Source organism: Heptranchias perlo, chromosome 39, assembly GCF_035084215.1.
Source record: "Heptranchias perlo isolate sHepPer1 chromosome 39, sHepPer1.hap1, whole genome shotgun sequence".
NCBI classification, from domain to species: Eukaryota; Metazoa; Chordata; class Chondrichthyes; order Hexanchiformes; family Hexanchidae; genus Heptranchias; species Heptranchias perlo.
The window spans coordinates 5,743,670-5,767,866 of NC_090363.1; the positions used below are offsets into that span (position 1 = coordinate 5,743,670).

Consider the following 24,197-nt stretch of genomic DNA (forward strand, 5'->3'; position numbering starts at 1 on the left):
AGACTACAGCAAGGGGGGGCGATTTTTAGCTTAACCCGCCTGAAGGGAACAGGACGGGATCGAGTCGGGTTCCCGACTTACACCCCACCCCAATTTTACACTCCATTGACGCGACGAAAAATCAGGCGGGTTGTAAAACGGGGGTCCGAGCCGAACCCGTCCCGACAGGCAGGTGAGGTTAAAATCACCTCCTTATTTCACTGGAGGTACTGCACCGGTCCCTCTCCCTCCAGTGTTCAGGGACGGTCCTCACAAGTTATCGATGGCAAAACCACCTGTCCACGGCAGACGGTCGCGATTCGTCATTTGACTCGCTGGAGGCCATGTTCCGACATCGCCCTCTCATGCATGGCTTTGTTCGGTGTGCAGTAACTCATGTAAGCAATCTTACAACACCAGGGTATAGTCCAACAGTTTTATTTGAAAATCACAAGCTTTCGGAGCTTACCTCCTTCGTCAGGTGAGTGAGGTTAACTCAGAGAGTAATTCAGAGAGCGAGAGTAACTCAGGTAAAGTGAGGGGAAAAGAAAAGTACAGTGATGCCAATGTACAGTCTGATGATCTACCGCCTTTAACCATGTTTGTGTTTCTGGGATGAGGCAGCATCTTAGCTAAACGGCCTGCGAGTGAAAATCTCCGACCCAGACCTGACGTGGTACAGTGCACTTGAATGTCCCCCTTGTGTCTCGACAACCAGAACTGGACACTGTGCTCTGTGGACAAGGTGAGGTCTGACCAGAGCACTGTGCAGTTTGATCAGGAATTCCTCTGAGCTGTACTCTCCTGTTTTGACCATATCATAGAATCATAGACCCTTACAGCACAGGAGGCCATTCGGCCCATCGAGTCTGCTCGTTGAAAGAGCTATCCAATTAGCTCCTGCTCTTTTTCCCCGTAGCCCTACAAGTTTTTTTTCCCTTTCAAGTATTTATCCAATTCACCTTTTGAAAGTTCCAATTGAATCTGTTTCCACCGCCCTTTCAGGCAGCACATTCCAGATCATCACAACTCGCTGCGTCAAACAGATTCTCCTCATCTCCCCTTTGGTTCTTTTGCCAATTATCTTAAATCTGTGTCCTCTGGTTACTGACGCATCTGCCACTGGAAAAAGTTTCTCCTATCTACTCTGTCAAAACTCCATATAATTTTGAACGCCTCTGTTAAACCTCCCCTTAACCTCTGCTCTAAGGAGAACAATTGTAAACAATTTTACAACACCAAGTTATAGTCCAGCAATTTTATTTTAAATTCACAAGCTTTCGGAGGCTTCCTCCTTCCTCAGGTGAACGATGTGGAAATGAAATCCTCGAAATGAAATCGCATTTATAATTCACAGAACAATGCTTGGTGATTACAGACAGTTTTTTCAACTGCCCGTTGCCAAGGCAATCAGTGTGCAGACAGACAGGTGTTACCTGCAAGGTCTCAGAATATACAAATCACCAAAAAAAACAACAAACAAAAAAAAACAGAGATAGAGAGGTAGAAACATAGAAAAGACAGCAACTGACCCGTTATATTAAAAACAGACAACATTTGTTCGCTGGTGGGGTAACGTGTAGCGTGACATGAACCCAAGATCCCGGTTGAGGCCGTCCTCATGGGTGCGGAACTTGGCTATCAATTTCTGCTCGACGATTTTACGTTGTCGTGTGTCTCGAAGGCCGCCTTGGAGTACGCTTACCCGAAGGTCGGTGGATGAATGTCCATGACTGCTGAAGTGTTCCCCGACTGGGAGGGAACCCTCCCGTTTGGCGATTGTTGCGCGGTGTCCGTTCATCCGTTGTCCGTTCATCACTGGCCAGACCAAAACAAAGGGTCATAAATATAAAATAGTCACTTTTAAATCCAATAAGGAATTCAGGAGAAACTTCTTTACCCAAAGAGTGGTTAGAATCTGGAATTCGCTACAAGGAGTAGTTGAGGTGAATAGCATAGATGCCTTTAAAGGGAAGCTAGATAAGCACATGAGGGAGAAAGGAATAAAAGACTATGCTGATAGGGTTAGATGAAGAGGCTAATGTGGAGCATAAACACCAGCCAAAAGGCCTGTTTCTGTGCTGTAAATTCTATGTAGAGTCAGCAACGACCCCCCCACCCCCCGCCTCCCCCGCCTCTGGCCTCTGAGTCAGAAGGTCATGGGTTCAAGCCCCCACTCCAGTGACTTGAGCACATAATCTAGGCTGACACACTCCCAGCGCAGTACTGAGGGAGTGCTGCACTGTCTGAGGTGCCGTCTTCCAGATAAGACATTAAACCGAGGGCCCCGTCTGCCCTCTCAGGTAAAAGATCCCATGGCACCATTTCGAAAAAAAGAGCAGGGGGAGTTCTTCCTGGTGTCCTGGCCAATATTTATCCCTCAAAACCAACACCTTAAAAAAATGATCTGGTCATTTATCACATTGCTGTTTGTGGGACCTTGCTGTGGGCAAATTGGTCGCCACGTTTCCTACATTACAACAGTGATTACAGTTCAAGAAAATACTTCACTGGCTGTAAAGCGCTTTGGGGTGTCTTAAGGTCGTGAAAGACACTATATAAACGTAAGTTCTTTCTTAATGAATGGTATTTGAGTGTTGGGTTAAGACACATCAGCAGTAGATGGCGCTGCCTAGTCTAACATTCCTGCCCTGCCTTTTTTCTTTTCCCCCTTCTCTCTGTCTCGGTTTTAGTTGGGGAGGAGGGCGGTTTTCTCTCTCTCTCTCTCTCTCTCTTCCCCCTTTTGTAAAACTGCCTGTGGAAAAAAAAAAGCGCCATCAGCTTGATGCCGTTTAAACCTCTCCCGGCCCGTTATCAGAGCGGTTAAAACAACACTTGACTGCAACATCCAAATCCGGACAGAAGAGTCCGAGGGGAGGATTAAGGAGGCAGGAGGAGACACACACACACACAAAAAAAGGACAAATTAACACACAAAAAAAATCAGAAGGATAAAGCAGGATTTGATGGGAGGAAAAGATTATTGCGACAGGACAGAGACTGCCTTGGTATCAGAGGGTAAGACTGTGACTATGATTGAGTGGAGAGGGAGTAATCTAGTATTACACAGAAAGTAAAGCATTTTCTGAATTTGATTTGAGGTGAGGGAGCGAACGACGCAAAAACAAAAAGTAAAATCAGATTTATATGCAAAAAAAAAAGACTTTGATTAAACTCCCACTGATAACCCACTCCCTCTTAAGAGGAAAACAATTTTTTTTTTAAAAAGTGCAATCGGGACCCGTTATATACGGGGAGGAGAGAGGAAGGGGGGAATATCAGACGGGGGAGGGTTGTGGACTCTAGAGCTAGAGAAGCGGGACTGGGTGAGAGGGCAGGGGGGAAGAAAGGGAAAGTTATCCCTGGGATTCCTGTTTCTGTGCAGTTCAAATCAAGTCGGTTAAAAGTTCACGTGAAAAAGGTGGGTTTGGGAGTAAAGTAATCGAAACAGGGGTGGACAGAGAGAGGGGGGGAAACAGAAACAGGGGGGGAAACAGAAACAGGGGCGGATAGAGGGGGAAAAGAGAAACGGGGGGCAATTGCAGACAAATAGGGGAATTGAAACGGGGGGCAAATAGCAACAAATAGAGGGGGCAATAGAGGGAATTAGAGATAAATAGGGGGAAATAGTGGCAATTAGCGATAAAAAGGGGGAAATTAAGACAATTTAGAACAAAATTAGAGACATTAAATTAAACAATTGAAATAAATCAGTCCCTGGTTGAAACTGATCAAGTCAGTTGCAATTGAAATTGGATTTGGAGAAATCGGTGGATTGGAAAATTCACTTTCAAAGAAGCGGGAGCGGATTCCACATTCAATCCCACAGGAGGAGGAGGAGGAGGTAGAGTTGACGACGGGAACAATGTCATCTTTTGGGAAATATACTCACGCCATCGTTAGGGAGATCCCAGCCGCCGTGGGGCAGAAGGAACGGGAGGAGGGAGAGGACGGAACGGGCTCCGCGTCTGGATCGGAGCTGGACGCGGCTAAGCTGCACCGGCAACTCGGGGTCTACACCGGGATTCTGAGGCAGAAGCTCGGCTTGCAGGTGATCGAGCTGCCGGCGTCCGATGAGCCCGGGTTGCCTCACAGTCTGTGTGTGGAGGACATTGCAGTGGTCCAAGGCGACACGGCTCTCCTCAGCCGCCCCTGGGACCCTATCAGGAGGAAAGAGGTAAGAGAGGCGAGGCTCAAGAAATCATCGCCTTCTCCAGTTCTTCGGCTTTGTGCCTGATTTGGTGTCCAATGGAATCAATCAGCTTCCCTTTCCTCTGCCTTTCTTTTTTTCTCTTTTTTGGCCTCTAACTTTCCCCCCCCCCCTTTTCTGGCCTCTAACTTTTTTCTCTCTCTTGTCTTCCCCCTCACTCTCTCACTTTTTTTTCTCCTCTCTCTTTGAAAGTGTTGACTCTTGCTGCGAAGTTTAAAGTCATTTTCTTGGATTGCTTAAAAAAAATTTCAACCCAAGAAAGTTTCAAAAGTGATTTATTTTGCCCTACAGTCTCGTGCATTACTGAAAGCCCAAATCTGAGCCCTTCGTTATATTAAACCTGATTGTGTTTTGTTTTTGTAGAGGGCGAGTCATTTTGTTCAGTCATTGTGATATCATCACTTAACCCTGTTGGAATTTAAGCAGCATTTGGTTATTGAGATGTGCAGTCTTGTCCTTTAACCCCCTCCAGCTTTTGACTTGTGCTGGGGTCACAGTTTCATGGATGCCTTCAGTAGTTCACCCAAGCGGCCGTTCTTCGCGTGAGCCGAGACAACCAGTGCTGGCAGGCTCTTTGACTGTGTAGGGCAGTGCTGGAAATTAACCAGGAGCAGGAACCTTTGCTGTTTTCTGCCTCCCTAACCCAGGGGCACTGCGACCAATTCCTGCCCAAACTTGATTATATGTGTACAAATCTTTGAAGGTGGCAGGACAGGTTGAGAAAGCAGTTTTTTAAAAAAAAACATATCAAATTCTGGGCTTTATACATAAAGGCATAGAGTACAAAAGCAAGGAAGTTAAGTTGAACCTTTATAAAACACTGGTTTGGCCACAACTGGAGTATTGTGTTCAATTCTGGGCACTGCACTTTTAGGATGGATGTGAAGGGCCTTCGAGAGGGAGCAGGAAAGATTTACCAGAATGGTTCCAGGAATGTGGATAGATTGGAGAAGTTGGGGTTAGAGCAGAGAAGGTTGAGAGGAGATTAAATAGAAGTGTTAAAAATCATGAAGGGTTTAGATAAAGTAAATAAAGAGAAACTCTTCCCATTGGTGGAAGGGTCGAGAACCAGAGGACACAGATTTAAGGCAAAAGAACCAAAGGCGACATGAGGAAAAACTTTTTTAACGCAGTGAATTCTTATGATCTGGAATGTGCTGCCTGAAAGGATGATGGAGGCAGATTCAATCATGGCTTTCAAAATGGAATTGGATAAATACCTGAAGGGGGGGAAAAAATTTGCATGGAAATGGGACTAACTTGATTGCTCTTACAAAGAGCCAGCATGGGCCAAATGGCCTCATTCTGTACTGTGATTCTAACTCAGCATGGACTGCGGATCAAATCTGGGAGTATCTCGGTCTGTGTGGCTCAGCTACTTGGTTAGAGGTATGGGGTGGGTGGGGAATGAGGAACTAGGAGTGCACAGGTTCTTGTAAATAGAGTACATTCCGACCAGTGGTATGATGTGACGGGTATCTCTGGGCATGGCTGCCTATAACTGACTTGTGACTCTGCTAGTTTGATGACTGTGGGCAGCTAATGGCATCTTTTTGGATGTTTGCCAATCTTAAGTCGGTCCTGCTCTGTCCTAGCACTGTTTCAAAGCACTTGTCATTTTGAGTTGAAGGGCTAGCCTTAACCTTAATGATTAGTTTTGAGATCAGACTTGACTCCTGTGTGGCTATAATGGGCTGCCTTGTCAAGTGTAAGCAGCAGCACAAGATTTATTCTATAACTGCCCTTCCTCCCTCTCAAAGTGCTGCCCTCCATTGGTTCTCATAGGTGTTGGCTACCCTATGGTACCTGCCCCCAGTGGCTGTCCTTCAGTAGGCCTGACTCACAGGTGTGAAGCAAATTGAGTTGACTGGTCTGTCACTTGTTCCTGTTTTGGGGGGCAGGGAAGAGACCGGAGAGATGCTCAGATTTGTACTGATGATGATGCAGGAAGGGAGAGAAGGTGAGTAGCTGAAAAATAGTTGTATTTGGGAATTTCAAAATATGCTTGTGCAGATGCCTGGTGCCCTACCAAATAAACTGGGCAGGCTGCATAGTACTGACAACCCAGGGTTATTGACAGGACCTCTCCTTGTTGGAAGTGGTGCTGTAATGTGCAGACTTACCTGTGCTTATGGCAAACTTAAAAAAAAATTTTTTTTTAAATTGTTCTTTGTCTACCAAACACTGGCCGTATTGATAAATCTCAACATCTTTTCCCTTCCATTTGTTGGAGGGAGCATACTGGGAGAATCGAAATGATGGTCTCTTTAACCGGAAGTCCCGGCCTGCTCCATGGACTCTGCCCTTCCTGTGCTCCGTCCAAGCCACTGTTTGGAGTCAGATCGTTCAGTCACCGTAACTCTGTGGTTTTGATGCCTATATTACTTTCTCCTTTGTTCCCTCTGTCCCTGCTCAGTAATCCCTTTCCAACTTCTCTCTATCCTCCACTCCTGAGTTGTCAAAATGCTCAAGTTGCTTTTCTCTAAGCGTGAGGCTGTACTTTTGAATCCAAACCCACAGGGTGACAAATGGGCGAGTCCAAAGTCACCAGAACAAATATCTCAACAAGCGACCCCTTGTGGGCCCAGTCAACTAAAAGTGTACAAAGGCCACCAGTAGTGTTGTTCTCATTACTGGTGACACCAACGATATCCTGCCGTGCCCACTGGTCACAGGAGAGCTTCAGACGAATTGATGGACACAGTGTGATCTATCCTAGATCGGTTGGTTGTGCCCTATTCCTCTGTGAAATTCAATCTGCAAGGCTGCTTGTATATTTTTAAGAAGAAATTATGCTAAAATGATTGATTTCTGCCAACCAACAGCATGGACCCAGTCTACCAGGCTTTTTTATTCCCCCAGCAAACAATGACCTCTTCAAAAACAAGTGAGAACAATGGAAACTGGTGCAAGTTTGTACTCTGGTGACTCCAGACTTGTACATTCAGCCCCTCGAGCCTGTTCCACCATTCGGTTTGATCGTGGCTGATCTGCATCCTAACTCCACCCACCCGCCTTGGTTCTGTAACCCTTAATAGCCTTGCCTAACAAAAGGGTCCCATTCAAACGTTCACAAACACAGTATCCAGCAAGCGTCACAGGATAGTGATCGGAAGCAGGGGACCCACTAATGGCAGAAACCAAGGGTCAAAGCTGGGACGTTCTTGGTCCTGCGCCAGCTGATGCTCTTGCACAAGAATTTTTTTTTTGAAATGTGCAATTGAAAATTTCTGACATCTCGAGTTTGATACTCTGAAACTCTCTGACCCGATTTAACTTAAATTGTAATTGAGAGTTTGCAAAATCAAACTTTTTTTTGTGGCAATATCTGATTCTATTTTCAACAAGTGCAGAACAGAATGCCAGCACCCATTAATCTTCACTCTAAAGTGCCCAGTTAAGAGCTTAATATCTACTTAACTAGCTGTGCTGTAGATCTAAATGATGGCTGTCAGCACATATTAAACCTTACCCACATACTGGTTAACCTCGTTCCAGTTGTCTGTAGTTTATCTGATGGTCTTATCTCTTGATTTTTCGTACGGGTCAGGGAGAATGGGTGACTTTGTGTGTGGATACTTAGTCATGATGTTCCTTGGTGTGAGCCCTGCAGGCAACTGTTCCAATATAGCTAGATATCAATGTAGAAATATTAAGCAAACAGCTAGTGTGCTTGAGAGAGTGACTCACTAGTTGATGCGAGGGGAGGTGGGGCAAACACACACACACACACACACACACACGGGCAGAGAAAAGTGGGAGAGGTGCATGCACTTAGATAAAGGGGCGCAAACAGACTTGGTTGGAGAGGCAAAGACAGCTATGAAGATGGAGAGGATCACTTTGCAGAACACATTGCATACAAGGGCAAGGCCAGCAATGTGGGACACTATCCAGGTGGAAGGACCAGGGCTCGAAGAGTAGGACAGTATTAAAAGGAACTGGAGAGATGAGGAAATTGAAGTGGGGGCCATAAATATAAGACGGTCACCAATAGGGAATTCAGGAGAAACTTCTTTGCCCGCAGAGCGGTGAGAATGTGGCACTCACCACCATGAGGAGTAGTTGAGGCGAATAGCATAGATGGATTCAAGGGGAAGCTAGATAAACACATGAGGGAAAAGGGAATAGGTTATGCTAATAGAGTTAGATGAAGATGGGTGGGAGGAGGCTCACGTGGAGCGTAGACCAGTTGGGCCGAATGGCCTGGTTCTGTGCTGTACATTCTATATAAGCTGCTTCGATGACTGGAGGCTTGGCCTTTAAAAGCCTGTAGGAGGAAACGAAGACAGTGAAATGAGTTCCACAGTTTACGATTCTGTGAGGATTGAGTTGGGAGTAAAGACAGTGGGACACTCTGCCCTCCCCTACTGTGAAGTATTGAATGAAACCTTTTGATTTCAATCGGGACTGAGTAATGTGACTCTGTTGTTTGAAATGGTCTTTATTACGAGACTGGAGCTGCTCACTGACACGATCCCATAAAGGAGGCTCTGTGCTGAAGGATCTGCTCGTTTCTCCTCCACCCAGGGTCAAAAGTGCAGCTAATTATTATTTCACAGGAACCACTGTGTTGTTCGGTCATAGTCTCTAATCCAGAATTGGTTTGAGTAAGAGTGGGAGGCGATTGGATTCTCAATCGGGTGGCTGGGCGTCGTTGCCAGCTTCGGAAGTGGGCACCAAAAGGGCTGTCCATCAAATGATCCAACTCATTCAGGGTGTGCCAATGAGTGTCTTGAATTTCACTTTTTTTTTTGCCTGTACTTTTGTACCCAAGTTGCAGGGGGGGGGCGGGGGGGAGAAGAGACAGAAATATCACATGACCTGGGTGTTGAACAGTGCCTGGACAGAGTGCAGAAAGGAAAATCAAACTGGGAGCATTGCACGCCCTCTACAGAGCCCAAGGATCTTCCTTCCATTGAAATGCTAATGCCCAGTTGGTAAAGATGGAAAATTTACCCTGTAAAGACCATGGGGAATTGCATGATGTGAAAGCCATTAGTTGGGCAGGAGGAGATTCAAAAGCTTAACTCAGCATCTTTTTGGATTAATAGTACATGTTGATGGCTCCTGCGGGAGGAATTTGCGCTGGACCCCATCAGTCCTGCGTAGACCTTTACAGCAAAAAAAAGACCATTCGGCCCAACAGGTCTATGCTGGTGTTTATGCTCCACACGAGCACCTTGCTTCATCTTCCTGTAATCAACGTATTCCTTTCTCCCTCATGTACTTGTCTAGCCTCCTCTTAAATTTATGTATGCTATTCGCCTCAACCACTCCTTGTGGTAGCAAGTTCCACATTCTCTGGGTAAAGAAGTTTCTCCTGAATTCCCTATTGGAATTTATTGGTGACTATCTCATATTTATGGCCCCTAGTTTTGGACTCCCTCCACACGAGTGGAAACATCGACCTTATCGAACCCCTTCATAAGTTTAAAGACTTCTGTCTGGTCACCTGTCTTGTTTTTTTTCGAGAGAAAAGAGCCCCAGCTTTTTCAGTCCTTCTGGATAGCATGACCCTTTACTTCAGTCCCTGTGACCGTTCATGTGTTCAGTCGTGGTGTGGAAAGGGGTGGGTATGTATGGAGCATCGAAAATCAAATGGGGCGGGGGGAAGCTCCCTTTGGTAGTGCTAACTGACCTACGCTTGGAGTGAGGCCTGATGAAGGGCTGCCTTTTTTCTTTTTCCTTTCATGCTGACTGACCCTACTCTGTGTTTCTCCAGCCTTTTCCGTTTGAAAGTCTGGATGACAGTGCAAGATCCAGCCTTGCAATTATTCTTAAATCCAAGATTTTAGTTTCTGACGCTCCTTTTCAAATCCTGGCCGCCGACCAGCGATCAGACTTGGAAGCAAAAAAAGTCACCTTTTTTTTATCTTTGTGATGACATGCGGAAATTAGTTAACTGCGGCTGGGATTTTCCTGCTCGTTCTCTTGCAGGCTGGTGGTTTCTCCAACCCTCCCCCACTCTTTTTAATGGACTGGACTATGACGGGCTGGCTAGCCTGGCCTGTAGATCAGTGTTGTCCCAAGAGATGCGAGGGAGCCAAACTGGAGTGGATTGTCCCTTCTATCCAGTGTGATATTGAGAGGCATTCCAGCCGTACAGCGCTGGATTGGGAGTGGATCTTTTACCCAGTGTGCACAAGAGACAAACTGTTCACTGCTGGATGGGAGTGACTCTTTTACTGCACATGTACAGGAGTTAACACTGAGAGAAACACACAGTGTACAATAATCTGGGAGTGAATCGTTTACCCAGTTGTATATTGTTTGCAGGAGCTGACACAGACAAATGCCAGCTGTACAGCGCTGAAGTGAATTGATCTTTTTTCACTAAGTGTTCTGTGTCCATTTTTAGTTGTGTAGAGTTTCAGATTCGAGCATCAAGCTTCCATTTAATTTTCTGTGCCCCCCAGTGTTTTTTTTTCGTTCTTTGTCATGGAATATTCTACACTAGAGCCACGCAGCTGTTTTTTTTTTAATATAGAAGTAAAAACGTCCAGGGGCCAGAGGGAATCTAAAAGCTTTTGGGATCATGTGCTTGTGCCGAGGTCGCGACCCCCCCCCCCCCCAAATTATCTCAGTCATTCGGGCCACCCAGCGCACTCCAGGATGGTGCGGACCCATTGCCTCTGGCAGCTACAGTGTGGAACTGGGCGCTCGCTGGCCGACCGACCGACCTCCATTGCCGTGGATGGGCAGTGGCAGCACAATTTAAAAAAAAAACAAAATTACACAATGTACAGCACAGAAACAGGCCATTCGGCCCAACTGGTCTATGCTGGTGTTTATGCTCCACTCGAGCCTCCTCCGTCTCCTGCTTTTTCAAACCCGATCAGCAGTTCTGTGGTTTTATTATATGTGAGGCTGAGCGGGACTCTTACACTCTATTTATAAACACCTGTGGTTCATAATCCAACAAACCAGAATGAAACTCTGGAGTTTAATTGTTCTTAACTCCTATTTTGTCCTGTTTCTCTTTCTCCTGTCCTGAAGGCGCTGACGCCTATGATTTGTGGGTGCAGTCAGCCTTCTGGCACCTCACATCCAAGCGGTCGTCCTGCTCCTTCACGGTGAGGCGACGGCCGGCTATTTGGCAACGGAGGGCATCACAGCGGAGCCCAATCCTATCCCCTGCTGAATTCTGTGCAGCTGCCCCTGGGAGATGCACTGGGAAAGGATCTCTTCCCTAATGCCTCTGAACACAGTGCCGAATGTAACTCTTGCACTGGGGGCACCTCAGTCAAAAGCCCCGTGCTGCTGGGTTGCAGCCTGTGTTGCCTCGTGATACATGCACACCCACTCAGCGAGCATCTGTGAAAGGGGAGGGAGGGAAAGAGTATATTTTTATATTGCCAGTGCGAGGCCTATAGTTCTCCAACCCCTCCCCCAGGCCCTGGCTGAAGAGTAGGAAAGATGAGGCAAAGCAGTAAGAGTATTGCACTAAATTAATACACAGTACTGTGTTCATCGAGGTGATTGTCTCATTGCTTAGCACTAGTACCAACACCAAGTATCGGCATCAAGTTTTCCCTGGAAATATCCCAATGCCCAGCAGTGATAATTCCTCGCTTCGATAAGCACAGTAAAAGTTCACACTCGCACAAAACAGTCCTTTTTAAAATTTCTTTTTAAGAATAATTGTTTATTGATGGCAGAGGAAGTGGTGTGAATGCTGCTGTGGGGCCCCCAACTCTGTTGTACAGGGAATGGGGGAGCTCAGGGTCACTTGAGCTGAGCAACCAAGCGACCAGTTCAAAACTGCATGCATGGGGTGGGTGGGGGAAACGGAAAGAGCGATTGCAGCAGGTTTTAGAGTGGGACTATTTTTTAAATTTGTGTTTTACCACAACCTTCTGTATTTAAATAACACCCCTAACGATCGCAAGAATGCATATGACCAGAAAACATTACTGGCAGGTCTCAAAAAAAAAACCCCACTTATCTTGCTGTATCTCACGATCGCTACTCTCTGATTAAAAGAGAAACGAGAGAGTTCTGATAGTTTATTTTAATTTGTTTTTTGCTGTCGCTTTTATTTCTGGCCTGTTTACTGTCAATGAAACTGCGGCTGATGCATCTGGTTACCCGGGGAGCTATATCGATACTGTTTCAGTTCTCTCCTGAGCTGTCGCCCTGCGCCTCGCCATCCAGCCCACCCCCCCGAGTTGAGTTAAATGGAATTTGGCAGGACCAAGGATAAAATTAGCACTGCTTCTCGTTGTATGGCAGGACGATTAAAATTCAGAGTACATCAGCTGTGTTGGATGCTAACTGTGTTCTTTAACTAGAAATTTCAGAGACTGTCGTACATCAATGGATCCTGTAATCCTCTGGGTGGTATTTCAGCACTAAATGTCAATAAATGTCGACTGTACCGTACACTTAAACTTGTTTTAATCACCTTTCGTATTATGAACTGCAGGATCCCTCTCCAGCAACGTTGCCACAAAAAACAGAAGGATGTTGAAAGAAAGATTTTGCATTTCTATCGCGCCTTTCAGGACCTCTGGACGTCCCAAAGCGCTTTACAACCAATGAAGTACTTTTTGAAGTGTAGTCACTGTTGTAATGTAGGAAACGCGGCAGCCAATTTGCGCACAGCAAGATCCCACAAACAGCAATCTGATAATGACCAGGTAACTTTTTTTAGCGATGTTGGCTGAGGGATAAATATTGGCCAGAACTCCCCAGGGATTTTTTTTTTAAATGTCCACTGGGTTTAACATCTCATCTGAAAGATGGGAACGCAAGGCTGTAGTTGGGAGTTCAGGTGGAGCAGGTCATGGCTGCCACAGAGCGTGAGTTGTGTGGCCACTCTTGGCTGTGTGTCTCTCTGCGCAGTTTCCCATCAAGTGGGAGGCAGTGTCTCTACATTCACATAGATAAGGGAGTATGGCAGAGAGGGGAGTATGGCAGAGAGGGGCGCAAACACACTTGGATGGAGAGGCAAAGGGAGGGAGAGGTCCACATTGCAGAATATTGTTGCATACGAGGCCAGCAATGTGGGACACTGTCCGGGTGGAAGGACCAGGGCTCATAGGGTAGGACAATATTAAAAAGAATTTTTCTCTATTAAATTTTTTGATTTGGATTCTGTGTCGCTAGAAACAGCAGGTAAGGGTTTAGCACCCAAGGTCACAGAATACGTCTCGACTGAGAGACTAGTGGCTCAGTGTAGCTAGAGGGCCCCCACAAGTTGAGCACAATGGGCTGTCCAAATCCGAAACAGTGGGTTGTGTGAGGTGTTAATTGATCAGAGCCATCAAAGCATCCTTGTCAACTAACCATTCAATATTGATGTGGAGATGCCGGTGATGGACTGGGGTTGACAATTGTAAACAATTTTACAACACCAAGTTATAGTCCAGCAATTTTATTTTAAATTCACAAGCTTTCGGAGGCTACCTCCTTCGTCAGGTGAACGATGTGAATTTCACATCGTTCACCTGACGAAGGAGGTAGCCTCCGAAAGCTTGTGAATTTAAAATAAAATTGCTGGACTATAACTTGGTGTTGTAAAATTGTTTACAATTCAATATTGACTGATGGCTGTGGATCTAATGTACTTAAGAGCAATGGAGTCTATTGCCTTTGTTGCTTCTGTTCAACTTCAAAGGGGTTTAGCTCCTGTTTCCGTGGCTAAACTTGCTTCAGAAAGCAGTCTACAGTCAGGGTCGACTTTGCAGCCAGCAGGTAAAGATGAACTAGGTTTCAAATGGTAGCCTGTTCCACTGCGTAAGGTAAGATTACGTCCAAGAGCTGATGTTTTAGTGAGTGGCGTCTTTATTATATTTTGAAGTGAGTAGAGAAATTTGATTTGCTGTTTACTGATCATTTTGCACCTGATTTATCTAACTAAAACTATTTCTTGGTTCGGAGCACCAAGTCCCATATCACCCTTGTGCTTGCTGACCTACGTCGGCTCCCGGTCTGGTAACACCTTGATTTTAAAACTCTCATCCTTGTTTTCAAATCCCTCCACGGCCTCGCCCCCCTCTCACTATTTCTGTAACCTCCTCCACCCCTACAAACCTTCGTGATCTCGGCACTCCTCCAATTCTAGCCCCTTGTGCATCCCCCGATTTCCATCACTCCACCATTGGCAGCCGTGCCTTCAGCTGCCTAGGCCCTAAGCTCTGGAATTCCCCCCCCACAAGCCCCTCTCTACTTTTTAAGACACTCCTTAAAACCTACCTCTTTGAGCGACATAAAGGAGGTGGCCAAGTGTCAAATTTTGTTTGATCACTCCTGTGAAGCGCCTTGGGATGATTTGCTACTTTAAAGGCGCTATATAAATGCAAGTTGTTGAGGCCTCTGTGATTTGAGCATTTTTGTTTTAAAATGTCCTTATTCATTTGGGTGTGGGGGAAGCACTAGGGACTTGATAGAGCTCAGTGTATTAATGCATCACTGACTTGCGTTCAAACATAAAAATGTTATGCGGAAATGGATTATTTACCGCTGAGAAACACTGTGATAACAGCCTTCCAGCCATTGTTCTAGTTAAGTCTTTGCCCTCTTTCTAAGATTGGATCTCCTTTCCCTTCATGCTCTTTATTGAAGGAGAAAAAAAATCAAATTATCCACTTGAATCTGACATTCTCTTGGGATGTGTCTCCCTGAGGCTGTTTCTCTTTAGTGATGCAATGTGAAGCTTTAGACTTTACCAACTTGCCTGTTGGTAACTATGGCAACTGCCAACAGGCCTAAAAGCCTCTGTTGCACTATTGTAGGTAGAAGTAGCTGCCTCTTCTTTTAAAATCTTTGCTATCGTGTGTGAGAGATTCTGAATAATTCCAGTAATTGATGGAGATGGTGATGTCCTGAGCTCGCTGCCCACAATGGAAGGGATGCGTTTAATTTGTTTTTTCCTGCTTCTTCAAACCTTTCACCCCTGTGCTACAGATCCCCAGGCTCTGTCAGCCCTTTGGTACCTCTCATGCCAGCAGGAGGTCGCCATTCCTCCAGGATTGCCCTGGAGTTGAAGACTAATCTCCAGGACGCTGCTGTGAGCAAACAACCCTGGAGAGATAACATTAGGGCCTGAAATATTTTTTCATTTTTAAGTGGTTTTCCAAAAAGATTCTGAACACTTTAAAATTTAAAAAAATATAATAACCAGATGGGAGGGGACAAAAAGCTGTTTGACAGTCAAAAATTATTCTACCGGATAAATGTCTATTTGCTTTCTGGTTAGCCAGCGGAAGGCGGGGTGCCAGGAGGATGGTAGTGTTAATAGAATTACATTGAATGCACAGCACAGAAACAGGCCATTCGGCCCAACAGGTCCATGCTGGCGTTGATGTGCCACACTCTCTCCCTACTTCCCCTCACCCTCCCTACTTCTCATCTCCTCTAATCCTATCAGCATATTCTTCTATTCCTTTCTCCCTCATTTACTCACCTAGCTTCCCCTTAAATGCATCTATGCTATTCACCTCAACTACTCCTTGTGGTAGCAAGTTCTGCTCTCTGGGTAAAGAAGTTTCTCCTGAATTCCCTATTTGGATTTATTAGTGACTATCTTCTATTTGATGACCTCTAGTTCTGGTCTCCCCCGCAAGTGGAAACATTTTCTCCTATGTCTAGGCTACCGAACCCCTTCATAATTTTAAAGGCCTCTATCAGGACACCCTTGGTGTTGGACAACCAATGGTGGGGGCGGGGCGGTTGGAGGCGGGAGGTCATGTGTTGACTCCTCCAGGAATACGTCCAACCAGAGTTGGCAACTCTAGATGCCAGTGGCCATTCTTCAAGTGAGCCTGGACCGCGCGTATCAGTCAGGTCATTCAACTGATGTCTTTGGAAAGTGGTCAGGACGAGTCACGGGGCAACGAACGGGAAGCTTGGCTGATTTATTTTTTTCTTTCAACTGCACACTCGCTCCTTGGGCTAAAGGGACTGAGACCAATTATAATGCGTTTATCTCCCTGGCTGAGCGGGTAACCTGGTACAGGCCGAGGATCAAACGTGGGATCTTCCTTCACTGAGCCGCGGCGGTGTGTCTTGTCTCTTAGTTTGATTTTTGCCATCGAGACCTCCCGTAACATTTCACTCAATGTTTTGTTCTGAGCACTCAAGTGTTGATGCGTTTTAAAAAGAGTTGTTGAGTGAGTCGTTGCTTCTTCAGCTGAGCCAAGTAATTCAGGGCATGGGTGCAGGTTCTGGGGTTGGGGAGAGGGGCGGCTGTTGATGGAGTACATCCTCTCCTAATTTTACTTTGCCCATGGTTGTCCCTCTTGACTTCTATTTTCTTCCCCCACCCCCAAAACTTGAATCCCAAAACTGATCTTGATATCTCCCAAATGTTGTGTACACTGCTCTGTCTCTGCTTCAGGACAACGCCCCCCACCCCAGTCACCATCTTCAAATTAAGACTGACCTTGGCCCCGATTTTAACATGACCCGCCCAGTGGGAATGGAATGAGGCAGGTTCGGGTCAGATGCTTGTTTTACACCCTGCCCGATTTTTAGACTCCATTTGATTGCAGATGGAGCGTAAAATAGGCGTCTGACCAGAACTTGGACCCATTCCCACCGGTCAGTTAGGGATAAAATCAGGGCTGTTGAATTTTTTTGTGTCTCCAGAATAAAAAGACTCTGTCAATTCTCTTGTGATTTCTCTTTGACAGGCCCTTTTATAATGAGAATTTTCTACCATTTTGCTCTAGTCTGCAGCTGGCACTGAGAAACACTGACCCCCACTGACCTTAAAATGATCTTTCAGGAGTTGCACTGGCAGTGGTGATGGATGGATTCATTCATTCAGGCCTTTCAGATGTGAGACTAAAGGGCGATGGAGGGAGCTATGAGGATATGTGTTCTATCTGCAGCATCTTACTAGTGCTTGACTTGAGAACTTCAGGTAGAATTCAGGGCTTCTGCTTTAAAACCTGTAGGTTAAAATTTATTTTAACCAGGGGAGGGTGGGTTATCCTAAATCCAAGTTGATCCCAAATTGGGTATCCTACAGTCAGATCCAGGTTAGAAACTTGGGTGGTTTTCTCCCACCTCTCCTGTTGGCGTTGACTCCTGCTGGGTCGATAAGTTCTTGGCACCTTTTTTTTATAGTCAATCTCAACCACCCATTCTTCAGGGCCTTGTTGTCCAGGCTCATGCATGAAGTTCCTTGGATGCAGCCAGTGTGAATGTGAGAATGACAAACTGCGTCCCTTGCCACAAATGGCAAGGAAATTTTGACGGGTATAAAATGGGCTGGGGCCTGATGTAATATTGGTGGGGAGGGGGGGCACTTGTATACAGGGGTCTAGCTCCAGGAAGGCTGAAAGTTCAGCCCCCACTGAGTGTCAGCAGGGCACTTGACCGTGTTGAGGGAAGGGTCGGATATATCACAGCGGAGCCCAAACCCACCCTTTCCAGCAGAAGTTACCGAACAGTGATCAGGAATGGGACCCTTGGCTGCCCTCCGCAGCCCCAAGGACCTCGAAGCCAATTCTAGTCCTTCTCCTCCTGCCACCTCTTCGGATTCTAACTTGGGGCTTGAACCTGGGACCCTCGTGGTCTTTTTCTCACTGCCACAATCGAGGGGAGAGAACCTGTAGGGAGCGTTAATCTCTCTCCTACTGGTAGCTGGCTGCCCTGTGGCCATTTGTGGTTTGTGGGGGGAGGGGGGGGGGGTGGAAAGCCAGCAATGAGTCCAGAGAGATGCTACATTTTCTTTTCAAATAAGTGGAAACCTTGCTGCACGGGTGTATCAGAAATGCAGATGCACGTGGTTGAGATGGACCATGCTAGCAAACCCATGTGGCTGAGATTGGTTGCTCAGCGAGCACTGGCTGCCCCTATTCCCTGGAAAAACAATTCAACCTCCGACTGTGTCTTCAGTGGTGGCTGACCACAATTGTCCCTGTGTTTGGATTTGAAGTTTTAAAAAAAAAAAAAATTGCTTGCCTTTTGAAACCTCCTTGTGTTTTGTTTCTCTGCTGCAGAAAGCGATTAGCTTTTTTGCTAAGCAAATCCCCAGTGTCTGGAGCTGAGCAGATCGTTCACATTTGGCTCTTGAATGAGCTTGTAGAGCCAACTTGTAATTGAGTATTTTTCCGTGGGTCCTTTTTCCTCCCCAGTGTTTGCTATTTACCCAAATTTACTAGGTTATCTTTCCCTGCAAATGTGGAAGAGTTGGTATTGCTGTGTTAACCCTTTCACAGCCTCTTAAGGCATTCAAATAATCATTGGCTGAGTGACATTAACCCCCATCAGCAGCATTACAATGTTGTTGCCAAGACTTGAGGACTTCCCAATGCAATGTGTCTGGACTCGGTGGTGTTGGTAATTAGCGTTCTTCCATATACTTTTACCAACTCCATTAGGAGTTGGGATTGACGCCATTGGTCTGAACTGCTCTGAGGCTCCTTGGAGTTTGGATCTAGAGCTTCTCTTCCAATGATTTGGGCCCAGCTCTGAATTCTTGCAGCCTGTGGAAATGTTGGCTGGTGTTGCCAATGTTCCTCCCTGTACGACTGGCTCCCAAGGTTCAGTATTTGCATGGAGACATCCGAATGAAATTTCTATGAAAGTTTCTTTTTTTTCCCTAACTTGCATTTATATAGGGCCCCTCGAGACATCCCAAAGTGCTCTACAGCCATTGAAGTACTTTTTTTTTTGAAGTGTAGTCATTGGTGTAATGTAGGAAACTCAGCAGCCGATTTGTGCACAGCAAGATCCCACAAACAGCAATGCTATAAATGGCCAGATCATTTTTTTTAAACTGATGTTGGTTAAGGGATAAATATTGAGCCGGGACATCGGGGAGAACTCTTGAAGTGCTGTGGGATCTTTTATGTCCACCTGAGCGGGCAGACGGGGCCTCTGCTTAACGTCTCATCTGAAAGACGGCATCTCTGAGAGTGCAGTGCTCCCTTCAGTACTGGATTTTGTGCTCCAGTCTCTGGAGTGGGACTCGAACCCATAACCTTTTTGACTCTGAGACATGAGTGCTACCCACTGAGCCACAGCTGAAACCTTGGTGATACAAGTCAGTGCGGCTTTTAAGCAGAAGTGGTGCAGGCAGCAACGACCTATAGCGGCGGCAGCAAGCCTCAATCCAACGGTTTCCTAACGCGGACTGGATTCGAATGGTTTGGTTTTAAAACGCAAGGGGACTCGAAATTCACCTCTGGTGGTATTGAAGGGGTCGCCTGTTATGTGCTCTCTTCGATATTCCGTTCCATTGATTTCAAATAGAATGGAGTATCGAGCGAGGGAGTGTAACAGGCGGCCAATTCAATACATGTTTAGTGCTATCGCCTGAGATTAATTTCTACTCCCGCCCCCACCATTGTGTAATTCCTTCGGTTTGGTGGCTGAATGGAACTGTCAATGCAGCAGGGCCCTGGGTTTGATCTCCAGTCTGTGCTAAGCGACCTGATCTCAGCCGGTGTGGTGGTGGTGGGGGGAGGGGGGGCAATTTGGCCAGAGCTCCTGATGCCCATTTCTCTTTGCCCCCCCCACCCCTGCCCATGTGTTGTGTAGCTGTGGCCTCAGTTCAGACCAGTGGCTCCAACCCCACTCTTGATGGAGTTAATGCCAGCCCAGAGCACGGTCACTTGAGTGAGTTAGTTGGCGGTGGATGGTATCTGTGGATCTGTGACCGAGCACGTGCTGGAGGATCGAGGATAGGGTCAACAGCCCTCCAGGATTGGCCTGGAGCCTCCAGGAATCAAAGATTTTTATTAGCCGAGGCATAGAGTATAAGAGCAGGGAGGTTATGCTGGAACTGTATAAAACACCAGTTAGGCCACAGCTTGAGTACTGTGTACAGTTCTGGTCACCACATTACAGGAAAGATGTATTTGCACTAGAGAGGGTGCAGAGGAGATTTACGAGGCTGTTGCCAGGACTGGAGAATTTTAGCTAGGAGGAAAGATTGGATAGGCTGGGGTTGTTCTCTTTGGAACAGAGGAGACTGGAGTGATTTTAATTGAGGTGTACAAAATTACGAGGGGCCTAGATAGAATGGCTAGGCAGGACCTATTTCCCTTAGCAGAGAGGTCAATACCCAGGAGGCATAGATTTAAACTGATTGGTAGAAGGATTAGAGGGGAGCTGAGAAAAAATTTTTTCACCCAGAGGGTGGTGGAGGCTCTGGAACTCACTGCCTGAAAGGGTGGAGGAGGCAGAAACCCTCAACACATTTTAAAAAGTGCCGTGACCTGCAAGGCTGCAGACCAAGTGCTAGAAAGTGGGATTAGGCCGGGTGGCGGCTCATTTTCAGCCGGCGCGGACACGATGAGCTGAATGGCCTCCTTCTGTGCCGTAAATTTTCTATATGATACAAGGACACTATTTTGAAGAAGAACGAGGGAGTTCTCCCTGGTGTCCTGGCCAATATTTATCCCTCAACCAACATCACTTTATTTGGGGGGAGAAAAACCTTATCTGGTCATTATCACATTGTTAGTGGGACCTTGCTGTGCACAAATTGGCTGCTACATTTCCTACATTACAACAGCGATTACACTTCATTGGCTGTGAAGTGCTTTGGGACATCCTGAGGTCATGAAAATGCATTCCCTTTAAATGCAAGTTTTTTTGTTTCTTTATCTCGTTAAAATACCAGACTCTACTGCAGCATCTTGGCAGAAATACCAAAAAGAGTGATTTTTTTTAAAAAGGAAGCCTTTGACCTTCAAAAGCCCTTGGCAGATTCTCTCCATGCACGGAAGTCATGCTTTGCACATGGGTCACTGGAGGGGGGGGGGGGAAATCTGTTAATAGGAACTGCTGAAATAGAATTAGCTGCAATGGTGTGACTGCAAAGTAACTTTGGGTTTTTGGACACTTAAGGGAAATGCTGCCACTGAAGGTAATGCGATGGAGGTGTGTGTTTGTGCTTTTCACATCCCTGTGTTCCCAAAGGCTCCAGCCGTACTCTAATATCTCGCTTAATTTCTGTTTTGTAAGCAGCAACACTGCGCATGTGTCGGCTGTTCCGCCACAGGTGGCATCACAAGCAAGCATTGATCCCGAACTGAAACACTACCTTGTGTGTTTCTCCCCTTTGCCTGAGGCTAGCCATGATTGTCTCACTCTGCATAAACCAAAGGCTGGGACTTGGTGCCACATCTGGTACTGCATTGGGCAGTGTCCGAGGCCCAACCATCTTCAGCTGCTTCATCAATGACCTTCCCTCCATCATAAGGTCAGAAATGGGGATGTTCGCTGATGATTGCACAGTGTTCAGTTCCATTCGCAACCCCTCAAATAATGAAGCAGTCCGAGCCTGCATGCAGCAAGACCTGGACAACATCCAGGCTTGGGCTCATAAGTGGCAAGTAACATTCGCGCCAGACAAGTGCCAGGCAATGACCATCTCCAACAAGAGAGTCTAACCACCTCCCCTTGACATTCAACGGCATTACCATCGCCGAATCCCCCACCATCAACATCCTGGGGGTCATCATTGACCAGAAACTTAACTGGACCAGCCATATAAATACTGTGGCTACAAGAGCAGGTGAGAGGCTGGGTATTCTGTGGCGAGTGACTCACCTCCTGACTTCCCCAAAGCCTTTCCACCATCTACAAGGCACAAGTCAGGAGTGTGACAGAATACTCTCCACTTGCCTGGATGAATGCAGCTCCAACAACACTCAAGAAGCTCGACACCATCCAGGACAAAGCAGCCCGCTTGATTGGCACCCCATCCACCACCCTAAACATTCACTCCCTTCACCACTGGCGCACAGTGGCTGCAGTGTGTACCATCCACAGGATGCACTGCAGCAACTCGCCAAGGCTTCGTCAACAGCACCTCCCAAACCCGCGACCTCTACCACCTAGAAGGACAAGGGCAGCAGGCACATGGGAACAACACCACGTGCACGTTCCCCTCCAAGTCACACACCATCCCGACTTGGAAATATATCGGCCGTTCCTTCATCGTCGCTGGGTCAAAATCCTGGAACTCCCTTCCTAACAGCACTGTGGGAGAACCTTCACCACATGGACTGCAGCGGTTCAAGAAGGCGGCTCACCACCACCTTCTCGAGGCCAATTAGGGATGGGCAATAAATGCCGGCCTCGCCAGCGACGCCCACATCCCATGAACGAATATATTAAAAAAAAAAAAAATTCACCAGTTATGCTATTTGGGTGCTCCCTATTTGTTGTCTCGAGGTATAGGTCTTGTGACTACAAACAAACTTTAAGTGGGAGTTGCTGGAAAATCTCGCAACCATCATCTAGGAGGGACCTGTCCAGTCGTGGAATGATCTACTTAAGTTAATTTAGCTGTTTTGAAAGCTGAGGAAGATGCTCTTTTGGTCTGTAAATGTCTGTTGTATGAATGGGAAGTAACTCGGGACAGCAGGGTTCTTGGCAAATCGAGGCCTCTGAACAGGATCATACTGTGGATGATCACAAGACTCCCTAATGCTCAAGACCAGAAGAAAAGAATGACAGAGACTGCTGATTGTTGGTGTGTTTTTTTTTTTCCCCCCCTCTGTGCTTTACAAGAAAAGTGGTGATGCTCACTGCCCCATGCTGATGGGCACCATCGTGACATTGTCTGGGGATTGCTCCCAGTCCTACATTACTGTACTTATTTAAGGCAAAGACAATGGTGCTTTTACATTTCGTATAGTACCGTTCGTATACAGGAATGTTTTTTTGAATGCTCTAGAAGGCGTGGAGGTGGGGCCATGAGCGAGAGGGCGGGAGGAGGAGTTATAGGGGGAGGCCGAACACTTGGTCAATGACCATCATTTTTGAAAGGAGGCATTGACATCGAGTCCAAGTGGTCTTGGAGTAAATTCCAGAGGCAGAAGCCCAGTGATACTCATTCCCTGCTCAATGGAGAAATAATCCAGAGTTGGGAGGGTGCAGACTTGAGCGAGTCACTTAATATGTCAAATATTATTTCTATAATTGATAACCCTGGTGACTAATAAAAACAATGTGGGCGACTACTTGTGTTGTCTATTTACTACAATTATTTCTTTTTCCTCTAACTTCTCCTGATCGCATTGGACTTCTCAGTGACCCTGCCTCTCTGTGGCTGGGTTTTGAGTTATTCTTGGCATTGATCTGGAATTTTATCTGATGGACATGGTAGAACTTTGAAGTGCTGTGAGGCGGCATTGATTTTTAAATGCAGGCAGGGGGCTGGTTGAAAGACCAGTACAGTAAATATGATGTTTTATGGTGTGGGTACGTGACACTCGACCCCCGAGATGGGCTGGTGCTTTGTGCGGTGATGGGTCCCGACGTTTATTGACCAAGCTGTGATTTAAAGGCTTAAAATACTGAAATCTTCCCGAGAGGCCACTTGACTTGGAAGTGTTAAAATCTGTTTGACCAGATGCTCTGCCCATCAACACAAAAATACAGTTGTATTTGTACTCGGGAGTTTTGTAAACTCCTGAAGGTGCTGTACCCATCAGCCCCCTGTGCTCGCTGACCTACATTGGCTTCCGATCCAGCAATGCCTCACATTTAAAATGCTCATTCTTCAAATTCCTCCATGGCCTCACCCCCCCCGCCATCTCTGTAACCTCCTACGACCCCCTGAGATCTCTGCACTCCTCCAATTCTGGGCTGTTGCACGTCCCCAATTTCCTTCGCTCCACCATTGGCGGACGTGCCTTTAGCCAACCGGGCCCTAAGTTCTGGAATTCCGTCCCTAAATCTCTCTCTCTCTTTAAGACACTCTCTTTAAAACCTACCTCTTTGAACAAGCACTTGGACACCCACCCTAATATCGCTTTGTGGCTCAGTCATTTTTTTTGTCTGATTTACGCTCCTAGGAAGCACCTTGGGCTGTTTTACTACATTAAAGGTGCTATATAAATGCAAGCTGTTGCTGACTCTTGCTGGGGTGTAGTTCCTCATATGCTGCCTGTCGCTCATTACCTTGGCTAAGTGACCTTTCTCACATAAGGTCTAGTTGGTGATGGGTTGATATTAATGGACTTCAGAATATTGTTCATTAGGCTACTCCCTTGCCCAGGATGCAGAGACCATTGTACCGGCCTGACCGTCC

At 46.5% G+C, this 24,197-nt stretch overlaps 1 protein-coding gene and 1 long non-coding RNA gene across 2 annotated transcripts in view; one reads left to right on the top strand and one right to left on the bottom strand.

The window, feature by feature from the left end:
* Window positions 1-401: 401 nt before the first annotated feature.
* On the bottom strand, window positions 402-4,284 carry LOC137305158 (uncharacterized). The gene is made up of 2 exons (XR_010958669.1): window positions 3,872-4,284; window positions 402-1,797 (listed from the first exon to the last, which is right to left on the bottom strand). It is a non-coding gene; the product is annotated as an uncharacterized lncRNA (long non-coding RNA).
* Window positions 3,538-24,197, top strand: part of LOC137305156 (N(G),N(G)-dimethylarginine dimethylaminohydrolase 1-like) — a 37,745-nt gene continuing 17,085 nt past the window's right edge. The window contains exon 1 of the mRNA XM_067973961.1: window positions 3,538-4,156. Within this exon, the coding sequence (XP_067830062.1) occupies window positions 3,845-4,156 (312 nt within the window). The 5' untranslated portion in view covers window positions 3,538-3,844. The remainder of the gene's footprint in view (window positions 4,157-24,197) is intronic.